This window comes from Stegostoma tigrinum, chromosome 7, assembly GCF_030684315.1.
Source record: "Stegostoma tigrinum isolate sSteTig4 chromosome 7, sSteTig4.hap1, whole genome shotgun sequence".
NCBI classification, from domain to species: domain Eukaryota; kingdom Metazoa; phylum Chordata; class Chondrichthyes; order Orectolobiformes; family Stegostomatidae; genus Stegostoma; species Stegostoma tigrinum.
In genome coordinates, this window is record NC_081360.1 from 32,582,776 (window position 1) to 32,608,442 (window position 25,667).

A 25,667-nucleotide genomic window follows, 5' to 3' on the forward strand; every position below is an offset into this window, starting at 1 on the left:
ACATGTCATCTAAAGAATCCCCCTCTCTGATGAAGGGTCTAGGCCCAAAACGTCAGCTTTTGTGCTCCTGAAATGCTTCTTGGTCTGCTGTGTTCATCCAGCCTCATATTAACTCTTTGCATCTGAATTGTTAAAGGTGGATGGTAGTATACAATCTTCAAAATACTAAAGCCCGACTGAGCATACCCGTAACTATCCCGGCGCTTAATAAGCTGCACAGTAATGCTATATATCTGTATTTTTGAACTTTTACATATTACAAACGATAACAATTCCATTCCCACAGTTCGGCCGTTCACACGGAGTATTTTTAAATCTGGTGACGTTCTCTATCCGTTCATTGGCTGCCTGATGGGTTGGGTCAGTTTTTTAAAAAAGGACGCGCGTCCCCAGGCGGTTAAGCTTGCCCCGGTTTGGGAGCGCGCTCGCACACTCCAACCCGTCTCCACGTGGAAGGCTTCCTCGCTACGCACATCGCTGTGTGGGCGCGCACGCACAGTTCCACCCCGCTGTAGGGGCGCGCACGCAGTATCGTGGCCTTGCTCCAATCAATGGGCGCGATCCGCTGCCGACTAACTGACTTCGGTGGGGGAAAGAAAGGTGTGGAAACCAGTGGAGGGTTCTGCGTTGTGCCTGTTTAGGAAGGGGGTGGATCATTTCCAGGGATTGGACCGGGGTAGCCTGGAAGACGTGATCGGTGCTGCGCGCTCACGTGTCCTTGTTTCCAGCTCGAAGGAGGAGCCGGTGTCCACCCGTTTAGCGGCGAGGTGTGGGACCAAGCAGGAATGTGCGAGAGCCGTTGCAGGAGGATGGCGGACAAGGGCAAGCGGCCCGTCCTGTTCACACACATCCAGACCTCTTTCAAGACGGACTCTTTCTACAACAACTACACGGTGGCACAGAGGGAACTGGGCAGGTAACTGTAGTGTTTTAAAAACTTGCACGCTAACTTAGTCTTGAGTTTGCGAATCTTTTGGTGAAGTTTTCGTCAGCTTTCGAGCGGTAACTGTAAGGTTGAAGTTTGTACGATGTGTCTCATTGAACTTGTGTGACGTCATGTACATTTACTTTGTCTGCATTCAGTTCTTTTCGTTATATTATGTACTTATAGAATACCTTTTTAACGTACTAAAATGCGCCGTACTTTATAACATAGCAGCACAACAACACCAGAGAAGCTTGAACTCTCTTTGACAGTGTAGTGTTATACTAATAATTGTGCTTTGGAATGATACATCTGCCCTGTCAGGTGAGCATCAAGTGTTTGGCACTTCTTCAAAAGAAGATCAGAGGATTATTTCTAGTTTACTGAGTTTAAGTATTAGGCCAGTTTAAGCAAAACTCAACAGAAGTGGGTTGATAGAGATCCCAGTATAGCTGTGTTGTATATTTCTTGGAGTCCACCTGAACCCCATTACTGCATGTAAATGGGAATGTTTTGTAAGTAGAACATGGAGGTTGTTTAGAAGGGCAAGAAAGTTGTGAATATCAAAAGTTGTTGGCCTGTTTCTTGAGCATAGTGTTGATTACAAAAGGAATTAAAGACTATCTGGTTAGGGTTAAAGACCATAGGGTTTGTTTGGGAAAATAGAGTTGAGGTAAAAGATGAGCCATACTTTGTTGAAATGCAGATTTGAATGGTCAAATAATCTATCTCATTACTAATTATTATGTTCTTAAATGCTAAATTTCTTATTGTTTGTTATTGCATTATCTCCAATGATTTTTGATTTTTTTTTAAACTAATGGACATATGTAAGTGGAGAAAATCTAAATTGGCATGCAAATTTGAAATAGTGAACTTATGGGAATGGAACAGTTCAGTATTTTTACCATTTGAGAACATGTATTCTGGGAAGTAGGTATGTGGTTATCATGTTTTTGCATTTCACATTGAATCAGTAGTTTCAGTAACTTCATCTTTTTTGAAATGGCTTTGCTACAATAGTGGAGAAATTTCAAGTAACTGCTGTTACTGGAGTGCAGAGCTTGAACTTGTGGCTGCAGAATCCTGAGGGATGCAGTGCAAGGTTGTGATAATCAACATAGAACATAGAATATTACAGCACAGTACAGGCCCTTCGGCCCTCGATGTTGTGCTGACCTGTCATACCGATCTCAAGCCCATCTAACCTACACTATTCCACGTACATCCATATGCTTATCCAATGACGACTTAAATGTACCTAAAGTTGGCGAAGTTGTGGGTGTGGGAATTCAATCATCTCTGTTCCAGGATATCTCGTCAGGAGTTCCTAAAGGTAGCATCCTCGGCCCAACCATCTTCAGCTGTTTCATCACTGGCCTTCCCTCCATTATAAGATCAGAGGTGGGGATGTGCAATCATTGGTGTACAATGTTCAGACACTGAAGCAGTCCATGTTCACATGCAATAATATCTGAATGATATCCAGTATTGGGCTGACAAGTGGCAAGTGACATTCATGCCACACAAATGCCAGGCTATGACCATCACCAATAAGAGATAATCTAACTACTGCCCATTGACATTCAATGGTGTTGCCATCACTGAATTCCCCACTATCAACTTCCTGGGGGTTACCATTGACCAGAAACTCAACTAGACTCCATGCATTAACACAGTGGCTATAAGAGCAGGCCAGAAGCTGGGGCCTGGCTTCTCAAAGCCTGTCCACCATCTACAAGGCACAAGTCAGGTGTGTGATGGAATACACCCACTTTCCTGGATGAGTGCAGCCCCAACAACACTAGAAGCTTGACACTATCCAGGACAAAGCAGCCGGTTGATTGGCACTACATCCACAAACATTCACTCCCTCTCCACTGACGCTCAGTAGCAGCAGTGTGTATTATCTACAAGATCCACTGCAGAAATTCACCAAAGATCCTCAGACAGCACCTTCCAAAACCCCAACCACTTCCATCTAGAAAGACATGGGGAGCAGATATATGGGAACACCACCAACTCCAAGATCCCCTCCAAGCCACTCACCATCCGGACTTGTAAATATATCCTGGATACGCGCGCCCCCCCCCCCCCCCCCCCCCCCACCCCCCACCCCTCATTGCATAGTGGGCCAACCCACAGCAGCAGGAATGCAATGGTTCAAGAAGGCAGCTCACCACCACCTTCTCAAGGGCAACTAGGGCTGGGCAAGAAATGCTGGCCCATGTTTAAGAAGTGTTTTTTTAAACTATATGGTCAAGGGCAGGTTTATAAAATTTTGAAAGTGAGTAGAATTATTACTTTATTGCCAGTTGAGATGCAGTGCAGAGAGGGTCAATTTTTGGAATAGTTTGAAATTGGGATGTAGATGTTGACACCCATTGGTGGGTTGAGAGAGGAGTGGCTTTGTGGCAAAAAGCTTTGTCTGTGTGAGAAGGTTCTGCACAATTAAATTTTCAAGTATATTTTTAGTAAGCTGCTTTTTCATTCTGCTGGTATATCTTGTTTTACAATGATTTGGGCTAAATTTCCCTCAACACTAGGAAAAGTTTGGCTTCAAGTTGAAATTTAAATTAAAAGCTAATGCTGTTATCCACTCACTATGCCAATGCGCTACAGTATGCAGCAAAAGTTTAACTTCTGACATTTGTTTTTACAATAACACTTCACACGTCACCTTTATCCTAGGCCCCATTGAAATGATTACTATCTTTCTCTGATACCCCACCCCTTATTTTTGACCCTGAGGTCCAAGGATGTAGATTTGAACACATGAACACCACCGCATCAAAATGTCTGTGTTTAAAGTGGCCTGTTTTGCAATTGGATGATAAGACTGATTTGTTTGATTTTGGTTCCCCATATTATCGCAATGTTATTTCTAATTTTTGTTCTTTCCTCACATAAACAGTGGAAGATCAAAATCTTGGTATCCTTTGCTCCTAAGAATAATTTTGAAATTAAATAGTTTCGCCTGGTTGAGATCCAAAAGACAATTGATAGTTCTTTCTGCTACTTTTTATGAAATAATTTGTTGATTTACCAGTACAAGTTTGCAATCTTTCATAGTTTTCTATAGGCATAGAACCTGTGCTGTGATTCATAATGGAACAGTTCAGATTTTCAAACAGTTGATGGTATAAATTTGAGTGTTACTGGAAAAGAATACATTTTTGAAGCTTTTTGTCTTGCACACCAGGATGCTTCAAGGAGTAAACCAAAATTTGTACTGCCTGAGAGAAGGCGGCTGACTAAAAAGTGAACTTTGGTAGAGGTGTTGCCATGAGAATGTAAATTAATGATTGACACTTAATCGGCAGGTTTTGTTTACATTTTAAATCCAACAGCTTGATTCTGGTTAGGGCATGCCACTAAGAAATGAGTTAGCCAGTGGCTGTCGTTTATTTTGAAGAGTTGAAATAGATGCAGGGCATGTACGTTTTCTTTCTTCCAAGAACAGGGCTCTGTGCATTAAAGTATGCAGCTTCCTGTACGTGCACACTGTGATACTGACCAAAAATCCTAAATTGATTGGTGTAATTTTTCACACACTCAGGATTACATTGCAGATGTTGCCCAGTTGCTGAATTCCATCTAATGGTGTACATTGTTGAAAGTTCCCAGGCATGAGTTCATGTTGTATGGCCTGTACCTTGTTGCAAACAGACAAAGGGATATGTAGTTTGATACAGTCCACCAGTCTATGCAATACATAGCCTACATACCTGGCAGTACGCTGGCGCTGAACTTCATTTACCATATCATCATTTTGGGTGATGTGTAAGCCTGATGTCGGCATCCTGTTTGTGATGAGCACTTTTTTGTGATATTATTTGGAGTATCATCTTGAAACATTTAGCTTCACCTGTTGTTCAAACGTGGGGATAACTTGTCCTTCCAGGGTAATTTCTTGTAGACTGAATACTTTTTTGGTCTAAGCCCTTGGGTTTTTCATGAGTTTGTGCAGTGTAAAGCACAAAATGATCTGATCAGATGTTTTTGAAACTGAGCATAAACCCAAATTTGTCGAGTGACCAAGTGGCTTGAACCATATTTGAGGGTGCCAGTGAGATTGATCTTGTGTGTCAAGCTGTAACAATCACAATATGCTGACCACCAAAGATAGGTTTTTTAACAGCAGTCCTTGTATAGTTTTGTTCCAAGCATGACACACCAAAGCAAGTTTAATAATTACTGGAGGTATCTGTTTCAAAAATGGGAAGTTTAAAGCTCAATGTCAAAGATTAAATTGCAGGATTATTCTTGATTCTTTTGTTAATCTTTCTATCACATTGCAGAGGCAAGTTTGCTGTTGTTAGAAAATGCATAGAAATGGCTACTGGGAAAGAATATGCAGCTAAGTTTATGAAGAAGAGACGGCGGGGACTGGAATGTAAAGCTGATATCATACATGAAATTGCTGTACTTGAAATGGCAAAATCAAATCCACGTGTGGTAGACCTGTATGAGGTGTATGAAACTACACACGAAATTATTCTCATCTTAGAATAGTAAGTACTCTCTTCCTCTTGCTGAAATGCATACCAACGTACTTTTCCTAGTATATTTTCCACAATTTTATCCTTTCATCTCAATGTTGGACAGCTTTGAGAGCATAGTTGAAGCCAGTTGCATGTTGATTCTTGAAACATGATTGATAGTGACACTTGACGTTAGCAAAATTTTGAAGCCTGTGGGAGTAAAGCAGCAGTGCCAATCTGGATATGAATTTGACCGTTCTTCAGACCAGATGGCAGTGGTTAGCTGGGGCTTGGTATTAAGGCCATTGCTCTTTTTGATTTATATATGTTTATGTCCTGCATTTTAATGGAGGGGACCTATTTTTAAACTTCAGGGATGACAAAGTTTGAAAAAATATTGTTGTCCTCACTACACTATCAGATATCTGAAATGAACAGGCATATATTACAGATTAAACTTAATGAAAAGAAGAGTGAAGTGTTGCATTTTGTAAAGAATAATGAGGGTGAGGCAAAATGGATGAAATTATGCAATATTAATAATATAATGAGGAACATACTTGGGAGTTTACTTCAAGCACGTAACTTGAGGTGGCAGGGCTGATTAACTAAAACTATGCATGGAGTCTTTGTTTTTGTTAATATAGGCATATAATACAAAAGCAAGGAATTTATGCTGAAACTTCTCAGAATTTGGGGCAGCATGGTGGCTTAGTGCTCAACACTGCTGTCTCTCAGCGCCAGGGGCCCAGATTTGATTCCATCCTTGGACTGTGTGGACTTTGCACATTCTCCATGTCTTCGTGGGTTTCTGCTGGGTGCTGAGGTTTCCTCCCAAAGTCCAAAGATGTGCAGGCTAGGTGGATTGCCCACAGTGTTCAGAGATGTGTAGATTGGGTGTGTTAGCTGTGGGGAAATGCAGGGTTACAAGGAAAGGGTAGGGTCTCTTGGGAGAGTCGGTATGGACATGTTGGGCCGATTTTAGCCTTTTTCCACGCTGTAAAGATTCTATGATTCTGTGAATTGCTGGTTAGATCTTGGCTAGAACATTCTGGATGAGGGCTTCTGGGAAGATGCATGAGAGATCTATTAGAATAGTACCAAGGATCTAGAACTCAAATTATGCGCACAGTCTTAAGAACCTGGGAATCTCCTTTACTATGATTTCGTCTCCGTCTAAGTCTCTGGTTTAAACAAAGTTGAGTGTTTTAGTAGAATAAAGAGAAACTGTTACTATTAACAGGATAATCACCAGAGGATGTAAATAATTAGTATAAAAAGTCAGGAGGAGATAAGATTTAGAACAAATTTTGTTTTTAATAATTTAACATTTCTTTCCAGTGCTGCTGGAGGAGAAGTCTTTAATCTGTGTGTGGCTGATCGTGATGAAGCCCTCTCAGAAAGGGATGTAATCAGACTTCTTCGACAGACACTTGAAGGAGTAGTTTTTCTACACCAAAACAATATTGTACACCTAGATTTAAAGGTAAAATTTCTTTTGAAGTAAGACCTTATTTTGAGAAAGTACTTCGAGTGAGTCATTGACAAGTCAATTTGAAAGTAAGATCTTAGTTTGAAACATTTTTGAATACTCTTGAAGACTGTTAAGTAACTGTTTGTTTTTGTTTAAAAAAAAATTAAAGAACTCTTAAATTCCTGTCCTGATCTGGAAAGGATCACAGAAAACACAATTTCTCTACATCCACAAGATACCACCCCATGCCACCACCAGACACACTTCCCAGACTCATGCAGGACTTGTTCCTTCTAGGGCACCTTTATCCATTCCTCCTCCATTCCCAGCACCCCTCACTCCTTGGCACCATCTCAACAAATTATAGTTGGAACACTTGCCTGTTGACCACCTTTCTCCTTGCCATCCAAGATTCCTGTCTCAATTTTTAGATGAAGCAGCAACTAACCTGTACTTTGTTGCTATATTCACTGCACACTGCAGCCTCTTTTACACGAGTGAGACAAAACGCGCGCTGGCTGACTGCTTTGCTAAGCCCCTATGCTCTGTCTGTAAAAATGACTCTGAGCTTCCAGTTGCCTGCACTTCAACACCCCCACCTTGTTCCTATGCCAACACTTCTATCTCAGGCCTGCTGTACTACTCAGCAAGATTCAATGCAAGCTGGAGGGATAGTGCCTCATCTTCAACAACAAAAGTGGAAATTGCTGGCAAAACTCATCAGGTCTGGTAGCATCTGTGGGGAGAAAGCAGAGTTCACGTTTTGAGCCCAGTCACACTACTTCAGAACTGATAGCAAAACTGGTATTTACACTGAAGACAAGGTTTTGAAGGGTGACAGTGAGCTGATAGATGGAGCTTAGAGAGAGTGAGCAAGAAATAGAAGGATATAAAAGTGATAGGCAGGCATGGAAATTATTGATAGTTGATCGAATGGAAGAGAAGTTGAATAAATGGTGAGAGCTGGGAGTTAGAATGGTTAGGCTGTGCTGAAAGCAACCCATGTCATGATTAGACAGTGTAAGGGTGGTGAAAAAACATGCAAGGATAAAACCAGGCTCTTAAAGGAATTGAATGTGTTGGTGAGTCTTAGAGATGCTTTAAGCTTGTGCTGCAACAGGAATGTTGGCATAGGAGCAAGGTGGTACAGCGAAGTGACAGGCAACTAAAAGCTTAGGGTCATTTTTACTGATAATGTGGGTGACTACTTTGCAGAGCACCTAGTGTGTTTTGTCTCCCCAAGGTAAAGGAGATTGCATTGTGAACAAACACAGAAGACTAGATTGAATGAAGTACAGGGAAATCGCTACTTCACCGTGAAGCTATACCTGGGGCCTATGATAGGAGGGAGGTAAACGGATTGGTGTTAGACCTGTCACAGCATGGGAAGGTGCTATGGGGATGTGAGGTGGTGTTAGTTCAGCTCTCCATTTCCAACATATCCTGTGGAATGCTGACGAAAGAGATGTCTGGTCGTGACATCCTACTGGAGGTGATAAATGGCAGGTTTAGGCTCTTTGCATTGGGAGGATCTTGGGGTGGTAAGTGAGGACCAGGGAACCATATTGTGGAAGGGGTGGGGGCAGAAGTACAGGAGATGGGTCAGATATGGCTCAGGAGCCTGTCAACAACAGTAGTGGGGAATCCTTGTAAGGAAAAAGGGGTGGGCATTTGGGGTGTCCCTATTGACAATGGCATTCCCCAGAAATAGCAACAGATGTCAAGAAAGGGAGGAGTCAGGAATGAAGTTGGAAGCAAGATTGATAAATTTTTCCAATACCACGTGAGAAAGGGACAGCATCAAAGATGCCATCAAAACACTGAAGAATTTCGGTTGGGGGCCTGAGTAGAACTGGAACAAGGCATGTTCCACGTACCCCACAAAGAGACAGGCATAACAGGAGGCATATGGATACCAAGATAGTTGGAACTGCTAATGCGAGAGAATCTGAAACAAGGTGTAGAGCTGGATGAACACAGCAGGCCAAACGGCATCAGAGGAGCAGGAAAGCTGATGTTTCAGGTCTCGACCCTTCAGAAATGGGGGAGGGGGAAAGAGGGTTCTGAAATTAACGGAGAAAGGGGGAGGTGGATAGAAGGTGGATAAAGGAGAAGATAGGTGGAGAGGATTCAGACAGGTCAAGGAGGCAGGGTTGGAGCCAGTAAAGGTGAGTGTAGGTGGGGGATAGGTCAGTCCAGGGAGGACGGATCGGTCAAGGGGGTGAGATGAGGCCCATCTCCTGACTACTAGCCTTATCCTACCCCCTTGACCGATCTGTCCTCCCTGGACCGACCTATCCCCCACCTACACTCACCTTTGCTGGCTTCAACCCCACCTCCTTGACCTGTCTGAATCCTCTCCACCTATCTTCTCCTTTATCCACCTTCTATCCCCAACTTTGTCCCTATTTATTTCAGAATCCATTTCCCCCTCCCCCATTTCTGAAGAAGGGTCGAGACCTGAAACGTCACCTTTCCAGCTCCTCTGCTGTTTAGCTGACATATGGGTACCCATGCGTACATCTGTCCTCCAAAGAAAGTGAGGAAGTTTAACCAGAGTGAGGGGGGTAGTAGTGGATGGGGATTGCTCGGGCAGTCTTTTCATGAGGAAGCAGAGAGACCTAAAACCATTTGGTGTGGCGGGCATGTAAGGTGATTTGTGCATCTTTGGTGAATAGAGGGTGGCTCATACCAGCGAAATAAACTTTGAAACTGATGTAAAGCATCACTAGATTCGTGGATGTAAGTGAGGAGCCACTGGACGAGGGGAGAAAAGATTGTCAGTAGGAAGTAGTAAGTTCCTTGGGACAGGAGCAGGCAGAAACAATGAGTCAGCCTGGGCAGTCCAGTTTCTGGATTTTTGGGAAGAAGTGGACTGTACAAGGTTGCGGGATTCTGAGCTGTGAGGTTGTCGGGGAGATGGGATGAGGTTGCTGACAGTAATGGACACAGTGGCCTGAAGTTCGATGGTAGAATCATGGTCCAGGTGGAGAAAGGTATCAGAGCTCGCACTCTGCCACTGCATTGTCAGGATCAGTATGCTGGACAAGAACAGCAACACCTGTCTACCTATGATGTAACTTTGAAATAACTATACACCTGAACCCCTAGGTGTCTCTGTTCAACAAAACTACCCAGGGCCCTGTCAGTAATTGTATAAATCCTGCCCTTGCTCATTTTACCAAAATGCAATACCTCGCACTTATCCAAATAAAACTCCATTTGCACTCATCAGCCAATTAGCCCAATTAATCAAGGTCATGTTGAGCTTTTAGATAACCTTTTCACTGACTACTATACCACCAATTTTGGTGTCATCTACAAACTTACTAACCATGCCTCTTAAATTCTCCTCCAAATTCATTATATAAATGACAAACAACAATGGACCCAGGACTGATCCCTGTGGAACGCCACTGGTTATAGGCCTACAGTCTGAAAAACACCCTCTTCCACCACTCTGTCTTGTACCGTTGAGGTAATTTTGTTTCCAGTTGCGAAGCGCTTCCTGAATCCCATGTGATTAACTTTACTAACCAATCTATCACGTGAAACCTTGTCGAGGCTTTTATAAAGTCTGTATAGGTAACGTCTACTGCTCTTTTTCATCACATCCTCAAAAAAAAACTCAAGTTTGTGAGACATGCTAACTATCCCTAATCAGTCCTTTCCCCTCAAAATGCATGTAAATCCTATCTCTCCGAATCCCCTCCAACATGACAGTGGAATTGGAGGGTTGGAGCAGGGAGGAAGAATATGGGTGTCCGAGTTGTCGTATCTTGTACTCCTTAGTGCCTGAATGGAAAAGAGTATTTTCTTGTTAGATCGAATGAGGTAGAACTTCTGGGCAGGGCAGCTCTAAGATAGTATGAGGTGTTGCTGATGAGAGCAAAGTCATCTTTCGTCCAGGTACCATGAGTCCTGTAAATGTTGAGTTTAACTATTTTGGAGCACGAACACCTCCCACCACATCTCTCTCGCCCCCAAAAAAGCCCATCTTGTCCTGTCCTGTATGGAACAAAAAGTAACTTTCTGGAGAAACATAGCAGGTCTGGTAGCCTCTGTGGAGAGACAACATAGTTTAATATTTTGTGTCCAGTGATTTGTCTTAAAGTTTTTTATTGTGGAAGTTTAACACAATATTGCTGTAACAGATAAATAACATGAATTCAAACACTATTTTTTTGAAGACCAGTCTAAATGCTGTATTCTGGAAAAGGTAGAAAATTTAAAAGCTAGAAAAACCAAGCATAAAATATTTTAAATTTATGCCAATTTCATCTAAAGCAAATTAACATTTTTTTTTTTGATTCTTTTTAAAATGGAAAACAACCTGCCATATTCTTTTCACTACTTTTTTCCCTCGGGCACAGGTTCTTTTACTTTTCTGTTTTAGGCGTAACCAATTGCTACAGATTGTGCAAATGACTTTCCAAGCCATGGGCTATATAACTCTTTTATTATTGACACCATTTGAATGTGGCCTAGTGATACTATATGACTCATGTAAATTTATTCTTGGGGAGTTTACCCAACATTCCACAAATATTGTTTAAAAACTTGCATAGTGTGGTTACATATTTTTAAATTAGGTTGGTGATATCATAAAACTTGCTCACGTTTTGTTTGCTAATTTTTTTTCTTATTAACTATTATTGTGATTTTTTTTTTCCCCCTTTTAAGCCGCAGAATATTTTACTAACCAGCTCATCACCATTGGGTGATATAAAGATTGTTGATTTTGGCTTGTCCAGGAGAGTTGACAATGTTGGTGAATTAAGAGAAATCACTGGAACACCTGAGTACATTGGTAAGATCATTTTCCTTTTTAAAAGAACACTTAAAGAATTGGTTTAGAATATACTGATTGTGTGCTAAGAGTGAAGTACACATCTAGACAGTGCAAGCAACCAATTTTGTACTGTTAAATAGTCCAATCCAACCCAAACTTGCAGGATAGTTCTTGTTTTTGGAATATTTTTGTCTGCATGGATGTTTATTTGTTGAATGACTTCCTCCTTTTGATATTGAATGAAATAGATGTAGTTTTATGGTGGTTGAACTTGTGATGGTCAGAGTATTGAACATTTGTGTTGCTTTCCTCAAATCATTAGTTTTCTGGACGCCTCATTCCCCTGCTGTGTGACCATCCTTTAACAGGCATCTCTGCTCAGCTTTTGAACCCAACTGCTCCTTTATTTAAAAAGTTTTGCTTCTATTCCCTTTAGTGAGTGATAAATTAATGACAAGAATGGCTTACTCCTGATTTGTGTATATGTTTAAGAGGACATTGACAGGCTGATGGAATAGGTGTCTGTGGCAGATAAATTTTAAGTTTGAAGTACACATTTTGGAAGGAAGATTTGAGGCAAAAAAACATAAAGCAGTGTCATTTGAAATAGGACATGAAAGTAGAGACACTTGGGAGTATATGTGCACAGATGGTTGGTAATGCACATTGAGAAAGTTGCATGGTATTACAGGTAATGTATTGGCATGGCTAGAGGGTTGGTTGACCACCATTAGAAAGCAAAGAATAGGGGTAAATGGGTGTTTTTCTGGTTGGCGGTCAGTGGCTAGTGGTGTGCCTCAGGGATCCGGATCAGTGTTGGGACTGCAATTGTTTATAATTTACACAGATGGTTTGGAGTTGGGGACTAGGTGTGGTGTGTCAAAGTTTGCAGACAACACTAAGGGGAGTGGTAGAGCAAAGTGTGTGGAAGATAAAGTCTGCTGAGGGATATAAATAGTCTGCGTGGGCAAAGGTCTGGCAGATGGAGTACAATGTTGATAAGTGTGAGGTCATCCATTTTGGTAGTAATAACAAAATGGACTATGTTTTAAATGGTAAAACTTTGCAGCACACTACTGTGCAAAGGGATTTGGATGTCCTTGTGCATGAATCGTTAAAGTAGGATTGTAGGTGCAGCAGGTAATTAAAAAGGCAAATGGTATTTTGTCTGTCAATGCTTGAGGGATGGAGTTTCAAAACAGGGAGGCTATGCTGCAGCTGTATAGGGTCCTGGTGAGGCCACACCTGGAGTACTGTGTGCCGTTTTGGCCTCTTGAAAAGAGATATACTAACACTGGAGGGGGTATAGAGAAGATTCACTCAGTTGATTCCAGTGTTGAGAGGGTTGGATTATGAGGAGGCACTCTATATACTGGGATTATACTCACTGGAATTCAGAAGAATGAGGAGAGATCTTATAGAAATATATAAGATTATGAAGGGATTATAAGATTGAGGTGGAGGTAGGGAAGTTGTTTCCGCTAGCAGATGAAACTAGGACTAGCGGACACTGCAAAGCAGATGTAGGACTGAGATCACCCAAAGGGTTGTGAATCTGTGGAATTCCTTGCTTAGTGAAGCAGTTGAAGCTACATTGCTGAATGGGATTTTTTTTAAGGCAAGGTGAGAAATTTTTGAACAGTAAAGGAATTAAGGGTTATGGTGAATGGGCGAGTAAGTGGAGCTGAGTCTTAAAAGATCAGCCATGATCTTATTAAATGGTGGGGCAGACTCGAAGGGCCAGATGGCCTATTCCTGCTCCTAGTTCTTATGTAGGTAAATAGGCATACCAGATCTTTCATTTTGTGGCTGTTTATAAAACACAAAAACAAGGAAACTATGAACACGTTTTAAAGAACACTGTTTTTCCCTACACTGGCGCCATGTCCAGTCCTTGCAGCAAACTCAGAATATGAAAGCTTCGGACAGGATGCAGGGGCCGAAAATAAAGTAGAAGAATCACTCCAGAGATGACATTCAGTTTTGAAGATTCAATAAGCTAGAGTTTCTCTCATTAGAGAACAAATTTGTTAGTTGTCATACTTGAAATCATGAGGCGTCTAGAAAGATTAGATCAAGATAAATTGTTCCTGTTTTTAGAAGGGTAACAAACCAGAGTACTATTTTTAATACTCCACCTCCTTTCATAATAAAGACAATCAACCATACTATTTGCCTTCCTAGTTGCTTACTGTAGCTATTGTCATTTTATTGTATCAAGGCATGATAATCTCTCTGAATTCATTTAATTGTCATTTAATTAATATTCTGTTCTCTAATTAACAATGGGAACTCTCTCCATTTTTCTATATTATGCTCCATCTACCTCTTTGCGCACTTATTTATCTATTGTGTATGCTTCCACATCTGTCCTTTGTGTGCTGTCCAATTTACCTTGTTATCACTAAACTTGGTCTAAATTTGTTCATCTCTAAATTAGTTTTGATTGTAAATAGCTGAGGCCCTCACTAATCCTTGTGAAGCCCCACTGTTCATAACCTACCAACTTTAAAGCGTCCAGTTTATTCCTACTCTCTGCTTTCCATCCGCTAACAATTCTGTCCATGTGAATGTATAACCCCAACCATGACCCTTCATAGAATCTTTCTATATAGCACCTTACTGAATGCTTTTTGGAAAACCAAATGTTCTGCAGCCACATTCTTCTTTTTTACCTACTTTTTTTCTCATTGAAGCATTTTTAAGATGTAAATTAAAGACGATTTGCACTTAGAAGTTTTATTCTTAAGAATATTTCAACTTGTGTCTTTATTTTCCTTTTGCAGCTCCTGAAATCTTGAACTATGATCCAATTTCCCCAGAAACAGACATGTGGTACGTTAAAATTGCATGGCAATAGTAGTGTGTCATTCATACCTCCAGAGTGCTTTCAACAAAGTGAGCAAAATTTTGCGGTGGGTGTATCTTCAGGCCAGTACATGGCAAGAAAGTATACTGCAGGCTCCACATAGTCACCCTATGGTGCAGATTCACCTGATATTGGTTATCTTTGTCAATAGTAGCAGTGTGTACCATCTACAAGGGTGCACTGCAGCACTTTACCAAGTCTCCTTAGACAAGAACATCACCAATTGCAAGCTCCCCTCCAAGCCACACTTAATTTTAACTTGGAAATATGTTGTCATTACTTCAGTGTCATTTGTTTGAGGTCCTGGAATCACCCCTCTAACAGCACTATGGATCTACCTAGAGCACGTGGACAGTTCAAAAAAGCAGCTCACCGTCACCGTCCAGTCCATTGGAACTATTTGTGATCTTCTGCACTGCTAGCTAACTTAATTCTTTGTTTTTATTTACTTGTTCATTCGTGGGCTATGGGTGCCTTCAGCTGGACTATCAACTAAATCCTGGAGAAAGTTAAGTTTAACTGCTTTGAATTGTTGCTGTCTATTGTATAGTTAGACTCTTAAAACTATTTGGAAGGAGTTCCAGAATTTTGGGGCAGTGTCCATTAGGGAACAACAGTCTAGTCAGATGATAGGGGGCTTGCAGGATATCTTGAAAGTGGTGGTGTATCTGCTGTCCTTCGTTTTCTAGGTTGTGGGTTGGAAGGTGCTGTCTAAGGACACTTGGAAAGTTGTTGCAGTGTAGAAAGTATGTACTGCTACACTGGAGGAAGAGAATGGTGAAGGAGGTAGGTGAACTGTCAATCAAATGGCCTGTTTTGCCTTGGATAGTGTTGGGTATCTTGAGTATAATTAGATCTGCACTCATTCAGGCAAGTATATAGCATGCCATTACACTCCTCACTTGTGTCTTAAATGGTTGACAGACTGAAGACTCGGGATGCAAGTTGCTACAGAATTCCCAGTCTCTGACTTGCTCTTGTTGCCATAGTATTTATGCAGCTAATCCAGTTCAGTTTCTGTTCACTGGTAACGTTATTGAATGTCAAGCAGCTATGGTTGGATTGACCGTTGAAGAAGATAGTCATTGCTCACCATGTGGTGCAAATCTTGCTTGCCATGTGAGTCCAGGGAGTGTAGCCCAAATCTTGCTGCAGTCTGATCCTCAATGGCCTCTGAGGAGGTGCAGCAGATTTTTGAAAGCTGTCAACATAATCAATGCTAGTTAACCGTTAGCAGGCAGTAATGATCATAATATGACTCTAAGACATAGCAGAAGTAGGCTCTTCATTCCAGTCAGTCTGCTGTACAATTCAGTGAGCTCATGGCAGCTCTAATCATCTTCTAATCCACTTTCCAATTTTTTTCTCTATAAACCCTTGATTCCCTTACTGATTTTAAAAATGAGTTTATCTCTGCCTTGAATATACTTAATAGCCTTGTCAGCCCTCTGCAGTAAAGAATGTCAGATATATTACCCTCAGTAGAAATTCCTCGTTATCTCTGTCTTAAATGTGCGACCTTTTATTCTGAGACTTGTTCCCATTAGAGAGTCTAGGATCAACCTTTCTGCACTGTTGAGTCCTGTAAGAAACTCGTATGTTTCAATAAGAGAATGAAATGTGAGGCTGGATGAACACAGCAGGCCCAGCAGCATCTCAGGAGCACAAAAGCTGACATTTCGGGCCTAGGCCCTTCATCAGAGAGGGGGATGGGGTGAGGGTTCTGGAATAAACAGGGAGAGAGGGGGAGGCGGACTGAAGATGGAGAGAAAAGAAGATTGGTGGAGAGGAGAGTATAGGTGGGGAGGTAGGGAGGGGATAGGTCAATCCAGGGAAGATGGACAGGTCAAGGAGGTGGGATGAGGTTAGTAGGCCGGAGATGGAGGTGCGGCTTGGGGTGGGAGGAAGGGATAGGTGAGAGGAAGAACAGGTTGGGGAGGCAGAGACAGGTTGGACTGGTTTTGGGATGCAGTGGGTGGAGGGGAAGAGCTGGGGTGGTTTGTGGTGCAGTGGGGGGAGGTCCCTTTAACATTCCTGGTATCAGCCTTGTGAGCCTTTTTTGAGTTGTGTCCAATGCCAGTACCCCTTTAAATAAGGGCCACAAGTTTGTGCCTTGTATTGTTTTTGCAAATCCTCCCTACTTTTATACTTCAGCCTTTATTTAAAAAGGGAACAATATTCCTTTGGCTTCCAAATCACGTGTTAAACTTTGCTAGCTTTTCCTGATTCGTGGAGGACTTCGAAATCCCTTTGTTCTGAAGCTTCTTGCAATCAGTCTTCATGTTTAAAATGTTCAGTTTCTGTATTCATCCTGCCAAAGTGCATGACCTCATCTTTTCCCACATTATATTCCATCTGCCAAGTTTTTTTGCCCATTTGCTTAATCTGTCTATATATTCCTTTCTGGACTCTGTTTTAACCTCACCACTTGCCGCCTTGCCTATCTGTCACCATCAAAGTTGGCTATAATACATTAACTTTCATTATCAAGTCATTTTATATTGGAAATAATTCATTTTAGCCCTAGCACTGATCCCTGTGGCCTTTTCACTAGTTACAGATTGCTATTCCTGAAGATGTCTTTTTTTTTTCTTGATTTGTATTATGTCAATTAGTTAGCCAAATCTTTCTCCATGCTAATATACTACCTAAAAATTACAGCCCATGTTATTTCAATAGCCTAATGGTGTCATATCTTCTGAAAATCCAAATGCATTATGTCTCCTGCTTGTCACCTTAGAATTTCGGTAATTTTGTGAGGCATGATTTCTCCAAGAACTGATGCCGAATTTGCTTGATCATCATGTATTTCTAAATGCTCCGCTGTTATATCCTTTATAATGGACACTATCATTTTCCAAATGAAATACGTTAAGCTATCTGGCCAATAATTGCCTTTTGGACTCCTTTCTTAAACAATTGTCACAGTGGCAGTTTTTCAAACCTTTTGGGATTCTTCCAAAACCTAACAATTTTAAATATTCTTTTGCTTTAACAATCTCCTTAGTGTTGATTAGTTACTAAACATATCTATCTAGACCATCAGTATATTTTTGAATAAAAGAGCATTTGTTTGTTACGTGTAGAAAATGAATCAAAGCCATATAAGAAAGATAGTTTGGAAAGATCTCATTATGAAAAGCAAAGAGCGATTTTTAGCCCGTTTTCCCCAGCAATTTTTTTCCCCAGACATTCAAACTCAGTGAATCCACTCCCCTATCTCCACTTTAATTTATTTAATTGATATTGCAAGCATTTCCTTTCGGGAACTTGTGCATTTATCAGATGTGATTCTGTCTTCAATCTCTCCTAAGACAAGACACATCATCCAGGATAACTCAGAGATAATGGGAACTGTAGATGCTGGAGATTCCAAGATAATAAAATGTGAGGCTGGATGAACACAGAAGGCCAAGCAGCATCTCAGGAGCACAAAAGCTGACGTTTCGGGCCTAGACCCTTCATCAGAGAGCTCTCTGATGAAGGGTCTAGGCCCGAAACGTCAGCTTTTGTGCTCCTGAGATGCTGCTTGGCCTTCTGTGTTCATCCAGCCTCACATTTTATTATCCAGGATAACTCAGCTTTTTTCACTGAAGCCTATGAATAAAATATAAGGGCTGCCAAAACAGCTTAAGACTTTGTTCCAGCTCTAATTATGGAGACTGCCGCAACTTAAACTCTTTTTGTTGCTATGGATGAACTCGCTTTCAGAACAGCAACCTGCTTCTGGCCCCTAAGCTACCATTTTGTAGGTCATAAAACATTCAACCTGGTAAACATTTTAAGTAATTATCTTATCAGGTAGCTTGAATCATTTTAGAATTGTTAAAGAGTTCTCCAATTATACAGCATTGCAGCAGATCTTGGTTCGACTTGTCCAAGTCAGCCAGATATGCAGCATTTGGCCCATATGCCTCTCAACCCTTCCTACTCGTGTACTCACCCAGATGCCTTTTAAGTGATATAATTGTGCCCACCTCCATCACTTCCTCTGGCAGCTCATTCCATATGCGTGTCATCCGGTGTGAAAACATTGCCCCCTCAGGTCAGTTTAAATCTTTTCCCCTCTCTCCATAAACCATGCTGTCTAGCTGTGGACTCCCCAACTCTTTTGGGGGGGGGTGAGGGAGGAGGAGGAGGAGGAGAAGAGAGAAGAAAGACCTTGGCTATTCACCCTATCCATGTCCCTCATGATTTTAAACCTCCAAATGGTCACTCCTCAGCCTCTGATGCCCCTGGGAAAATAGCCCATGCCTATTCAGCCGGACCCTATAACTCAAATTCTCCAATCCTGGCAACATCCTTGTAAATCTTTTCTGAACCTTTTCAAGTTTAACAACATGCTTTCAATAGCAAGGATGCTGGAATTGAATGTCGTATTCTAAAAGTGGCTTCACCGTGCTGTACAACTGCAACATGACATTCCAACTCCTGTACTCGATTGATAAAGGACAGTGTGTCAAATGCCGCCTTCACCGCCCAGTCTACCTGCAACTCCACTTTTAAGGAATTGTGCGCCTGCACCCTGAGATCTCTTTTTGCCAACAGTTCCCAGGACATCGACATTACATGTATAAGTCCTTCCCTGATTTGCCTTGAGACTATTTAACACTTCAGATTTATCGAAGTTTATCTGATCGAGGTACTGCTGTGCTTGGAGTAATTTGGTTCATCATACCACCAATTTTGGTGTCATCTGCAAACTTCCTTATCATACCTCCTGTATTTGCATCCAAATCACTTAGGTAAATGACGAAAAACAGTGGACCAACATGACTAGCCACGGTCTTCAGTTCAAAAAGCACCCCTCCACCACCCGATTCTGTCTCCGACCTTCAAGCCAATTGAGGCCATACCCAACTAAGCTTGAAACCTAGACTAACCACATGGATACCTGTTGTGTATAGCGAGGCTTACGTGACATTATGGGTTACAAAGTGAAGTTGAACAGAATCCCAGGCAGTAGTGCATCCCTACCCGATGAGCTCAATGCATTCTACACTCGCTTTGAATAGAGCAACAGGGAAATGATATCACTTGTCCCATCAGTCTCAGATGCACCTGTACCATTGGTCACTGCCACAGATCTTAGATCAGTGTTCTTAAGAATGAGCCCATGGAAAGTGACCAACCCAGATAGAGTACCCAGCCATGCATTTAGATCCTGTGCAGACCAGCTGGCACGAGTATTTACAGGCATCTTCAACCTCTCTCTTCTACAATCTGAAGTCCCCACCTGCTTTTGAGAACACCACTGTCATCCCAGTGTTAAGGAAGAATCAGGTAGCATGCTCAATGATTGCCATCGGTTGTTCTGACCTCCATAATTGTGAAGTGCTTTGAGCCATGTAGTCACAGCTCACGTCAGCTCCAAACTCCCAGGTCGCTTTGCAATTCCACCTACTGGTTTAACAAGTCAATGGCAGAAACATTCTCCTTGACCCAACACTCATCCCTGGAAGATCTGGACAACAAGGGTACCCACGTCAGGCTCTGCCTATTGACTACAATTTTGTCTTAACACCATAATTCCAAACAAACTCCTCTTCAAGCTCCAGGACCTAGGTATGTGTTGACATTGTAATTGGATTCTGAACTTCCTGACCAGGAGGCTGCAGTCTTAACGATGAACGACAACACTTGCTCCACGATAATCCTCAACACTGGCGCCCTGCAAGGCTATGTACTCACTCACTCACTATACTCCTGAGATGCACACAATTGTGGCCAGCAGCAAGTTCCTGGGAGTGACTATCACCAACAAGTCTGTCTTGGTTCACCCATCTTGATTCTGCAGTCAAGAAAGCACAGCAATACCTCTACTTCTTCAGGAAGATAAGAAAATTTGACATGTCCATAAAGTCTCTTAGGTTTTTTAATTTTATAGGATGCTTTCTGCAATATATCTGGATGCGCTACAGCAGCATAAGGGAACTGTTGTTCCCAAAACTTAAAGAAACTGGAGTTGTGAACAAGGCTCGGTCATCATGCAAACCAGCACTCATCCGTTCACTTCATTCATATTTCCCACCGCATCAGGAAAGCAATCAACATAACATAATTAAAGACCCCTCCCACCCTCTTCTGGTCAGGAATTCAGTTGGAACAGTGAATTAATGGTATAAAAGTTCATATACATGTACAAACGGATTCAAGAACAGCTTCTCCGCTGTTATCAGGTGTTTGAATGGACCTCTTTAATATTAATGTTGCTCTCTCACGTGTTGTAACATTGTATCCTGCACTTTGCCCTGCTACCCTAATGCACACGTGTACGATTTGCCTCTACAGCATGTAAGACAATATTTTTCACTATACCTTGGTACACGTGACAGCAAATCAAATCAAATTAAAGATAGTAGACTGCAGATGCTGGAGAATCCAAGATAACAAGGTGTAGAGCTGGATGAACACAGCAGGCTAGACAGCAGCAGGAAAGCTGATGTTTTGGGCCTAGACCCTTCAGAAATGGGGGAGGGGAAGGGGGTTCTGAAACAAACAAGGAGTGGCAGATAGAAGATGGAGAAAGGAAAAGATAGGTGGAAAGGGGAGAGGTCAGTCCAAGAGGCAGGGATGGAGTCAGTAAAGGTGAGTGTAGGTGGGGAGGAGATGGGTCAGTCCAGGGAGGATGAACAGCTCAAGGGGGTGGGATGAGATTAGTAGGTTGGAGATGGGTGTGGGGTTTGAGGTGGGAGGAGGGGATAGGTGGGAGGAAGGACAGGTTAGGGAGGCAGGGACAAGCTGGGCTGGTTTTGGGATTCAGTAGGGGTGGGGCCAAAACCAGCCCAGCCCATTCCCGCTTCCCTAATCTGTCCTTTCTCCTACCTACTAACCTCATTCCGTCCCCTTGACCTGTCTGTCCTCCCTACACTCACCTTTACTGGCTCCATCCCAGGCTCTTTGATCAGTCTGTCTCCCCTCCACCTATCTTCTCCTCTACCCATCTTCTATCTGTCTCTCCCTATCTATTTCAGAAACCCCTTTCCTTGCCCCATTTCTGAAGAAGGGTCTTGGCCTGAAACGTCAGCTTTCCTGCTCCTCTGCTGCTGTTCATCCAGCTCTACACCTTGTTATCAAAGAAAATTATAACCTTGTCAGAATCCTTGCAGAAGTCCACGTAGACAATGTCAATCATCTTTGTCACTTCAAAAAAACTCATCAAGTTAGTTTGTTATATGATTTATTGGAAATACTGTATTTAGTTCACTGTTCTAACTGAATTTCTGACCCTTTTGAAATAAAATCTTCACAGCACTGAAAGGTAAAAGGTGTTTACTTCTATTTTAGAATCTAAGTTCCCAAATTATAATATCCCGTAAACTTTTGTCGCGAGAAGCTGTTTGAGTCATGAACCGTCTGGATCTTCTGTGGACGAAGGGCACCTCAACTCTGTTCTGTTCTGCTTCAGTTTTGTGGCACCTTAATAGCTCACCAGTCCTGAATATGCTTGGAAATTCATGTTTCTTCTTTCAGTAATACAGACCAGCATTTCCTTTTATTGATTCTTGTAAATAATTGCAACCTTTCCAAAATGAGTGTTCTCACTAGTTTCAATTTTGTCAGTGATGATCTCCCAAGGTTTCTGAGAAGATGTTAATTTGTTACTCAAATCTTCGGATTAATAGTAAATCTGCATTTACTAGGCGAAGCTGCAAATCTATTCATCTCAGCTGACTGCCCCACTTTAGAATATGTTAAAAAGCATGTGTTGCAGAGCATACAAATGTATTTGTGTAACTGGTTTGGGATGACCTTTTGAAGCTCTCAACACTGATCAACTTTACAATTTCTACCTTAAGATCTGTTCTTGTGACATCTGGCATAACAACATGAGATTGATATTAAAGTAGGGGCTGGCACATTGTTGTTTTAAACTGTTTCTACCTGGGGCAATTTGAACAGAAAATAGTATTGTTATCTTCACATTTTCATAATTGCACATCTCTCAAATTTTAGAGCCATCCTTATCAAGCACTATTCACTATGCTGTCTCAAATGTTGTCATTATATAATGCGTGTAATGGGGATACTTTGTATAAAATTGGCAAACATTTATAGATTCTGCTTTACAGTTTTTTCATCTTATTCACAGGAGCATTGGCGTATTGGTGTACATGCTGCTGACAGGAAAGTCTCCATTTCAGGGTGAAGATAAGCAAGAGACTTTTCTCAATATCTCGCAAGTTAATGTTGATTATTCAGAGGAAACATTTGAAGGTGTCTCTCAGACTGCTGTTGAACTTATTCAGCAACTTCTAGTTAAAAAGCCTGAGTGAGTACACATTTGGGAAAATGTTATGTACCCATAAAACACTTTAAACTGGTGCACAGGTCCTGCAGTAAATTCAATGTTTTCAAGTTTGTAGCATATTTTGATAGCTTCTGTGTTTTGTAACTTATCACCAAACCACAACTGCAGTTTGGCTTGCCCTAATTTAAAAATTAACCTTAATGAAATGAAGCTTAAAGAAAAATGAGGTGGATTATGGAGTCCTAGTCATATGGCTTGGAAACAGACCCTTTTGGTCTATCTGATGCTCACAGACCCAATCCCATTTGGCTCATCTTACAACCCTTCCTGTTCATACACCCATCCAGATGCCTCTTAAATGTTGCCATTGTACCTGCTTCCATCAATTCCCCTGGCAGCTCATTCCAAACACGCATCACCCTCTGCATGAAGTTGTTGTCCCTTCAGTCCCTTTTAAATCTTGACCCTCTCACCTTAAACCTATGCCCTCTTATTTTGGACTCCACCATCCTAAGAAAATCATCTTGGCTATTCACCATATCCACGTTCCTCATGATTGTGTAAACCTCTGTGGCACCCCTTAGCTTCTGACACTCTAGGGAGAAAAGTTCCACCTGTTCAGCCTCTCCCTTTGCCTGGTCTGAAGGGTTTGAGTTAATGTCCTTTGTCAATCTTCTCTGCACCCTCTTCAATTAGGTGACGACTGTCTTATAGAAGGGCAACCAGAATTTGTATACGGTATTAGAAAAGTGGCTTAGCAGTGTCCTGAGACAGTAGGAACTGCAGATGCTGGAGAATCTGAGATAAGGTGGTGTAGAACTGGATGAACACAGCAGGCCAAGCAGCATCAGAGGAGCAGGAAGGCTGATGTCTCGGGCCTAGACCCTTATTCAGAAATGGGGGAGGGGAAGGGCATTCTGAAATAAATAGGGAGAGAAGGGGAAGCGGATAGAAGATGGATAGAGGAGAAAATAGGTGGAGAGGAGATAGACCAGTCAAAGAGGCAGAGTTGGAGCCAGTAAAGGTGAGTGTAGGTAGGGAAGACAGGTCAAGGGAGCGGGATGAGGTTAGTAGGTAGGAGATGGGAGTGGGGCTTGAGGTGGGAGGAAGGACAGGTTAGGGAGGCGGGGGTGAGCTAGGCTGGTTTTGGGGTGCGGTAGGGGGTGTGGGCTTCAAAATCTCCCCTCCCCCTACCGCATCCCAAAACCAGCCCAGCTCGTCCCCGTCTCCCTAACCTGTCCTTCCTACCTGCTAACCTCATCCTGACCCCTTGACCTGTCTGTCCTCCCTGGACTGTCTTATCCCCTCCCTAACTCCCCACCTACACTCTCCTTTTATTGGGTCCATCCCCACCTCTTTGACCTGTCTGTCTCCTCTCCACCTATCTTCTCCTCTATCCATCTTCTATCCGTCGCTGCCTCCTCCTCTCCCTATTTATTTCAGAATCCCCTTCCCCTCCCCCATTTCTAAAGAAGGGTCTAGGCCCAAAACATCAGCCTTCTTGCTCCTCTGCTGCTCGACCTGCTGTGTTCATCCAGCTCCACATCTTATTACCTTAGCAGTGTCCTGTACAGCTTCAATGTGACATCCCAGCTTCTACATTCAATGTTTTGACCAATGAAGGCAAGAGTACCAAACACTGTCTTCACAACCCTGTCCACCTGCAACTCCGCGTTCTATGAATTATGCACCAGCAACCCTACATCTTTGTTCAGCAACACTTCCCAGGGCCTTACTATTAAGTGTGTAAGTCCTGCCCTGGTTTGATTTACCAAAATATATCAGCTCACATTTGTTTAAATTAACATCCAGCTATCACTCCTTGGCCAATTGGCCCATCTGATCAAGATTTTGTTGTACTCTGAGGTAATCTTCACTGCCCACAACATCACCTATTTTGGTGTTGTCCACATATTTATAAACCATGCGTCCTGTATTCGCATCCAAATAACTTGTACAAATGACCAAAGCAGTGGTCCCAGCACCAATTCTTGTGGCACACTGCTGGTCACAGGCCTCCAGTCTGAAAGGTAAACTTTGACCACCACCCCCTCTGTCTCCTACCTTTGAGCCAACTTTGTATCCAATTGACTAGCTCCTCTTCCGATCCCACATGATCTAACCAGTCTACCCTCAGAACTTTAACAAACGCTTTGCTGAAGTCCACGTGGACAATATCTTCTGCTATGCCTTCATCATTCTTCTTTGTTACCTCTTCAAAAAAAAATTCAGTCCAGTTGGTGAGATGCAATTTCCCATGCACTAATTCATGCTGGCTATCCTTAATCAGTCCTTGCCTGTTCAAATACATGTAAGTCGTGTCCCTCCAAATCCCCTCCATCAACTTGCCCAACACTGATGTGAAGCTCACCAGTCTGTAGTTCCTTGGCTTTTCCTTACAGCCTATTTATTATGAAATTTGATAAACGGCTGTTTGTATTTGGAAGGAACTCCAACTTCTCTGGAGACTTAACAGCCATGATATTCCATCAATGCATGGTCCTTTTGCTTTTCCTAATGTTTTGCCAGTTGTTATGAATGGCATTTTCAGTCAACATGGTAGTTTTCAAGATTGCAGTTCAGTAAATTGATTTTGAAATGAATTATTCATGTAAAATATCTGTTGCAGAAGCAGTGGTGCAAAATGACAAATAAGTGGGACAGTGATTCAAATGAGACCTGTTGATTATAGAAACACTAAATAGGAACAGTAGGCCAGTCAGGCCTTTGCTTGCTTTGCAATTCAATATGATCATTACTGATCATCAAACTCTATACCTAGTGTTTTCTCCTCATACCCTTTGATCCCATCCTAAGAACTGTATTGAACTCTTTCTTGCAAACTTTCAATGTGTTTTGTCCTCAACTGCCA

The 25,667-nt window shown here is 42.1% G+C and overlaps 1 protein-coding gene across 1 annotated transcript in view; it reads left to right on the plus strand.

Annotated features, from left to right (window-relative positions):
- The first annotated feature begins 548 nt into the window (after positions 1-548).
- The window catches only part of LOC125454427 (serine/threonine-protein kinase 17B-like), a 30,834-nt gene continuing 5,715 nt past the window's right edge, over positions 549-25,667 (plus strand). Inside the window, exons 1-6 of the mRNA XM_048535163.2 lie at positions 549-916; positions 5,227-5,439; positions 6,751-6,895; positions 11,567-11,693; positions 14,462-14,510; positions 22,637-22,816. Of these exons, the coding sequence (XP_048391120.1) occupies positions 786-916; positions 5,227-5,439; positions 6,751-6,895; positions 11,567-11,693; positions 14,462-14,510; positions 22,637-22,816 (845 nt within the window). The 5' untranslated portion in view covers positions 549-785. The remainder of the gene's footprint in view (positions 917-5,226; positions 5,440-6,750; positions 6,896-11,566; positions 11,694-14,461; positions 14,511-22,636; positions 22,817-25,667) is intronic.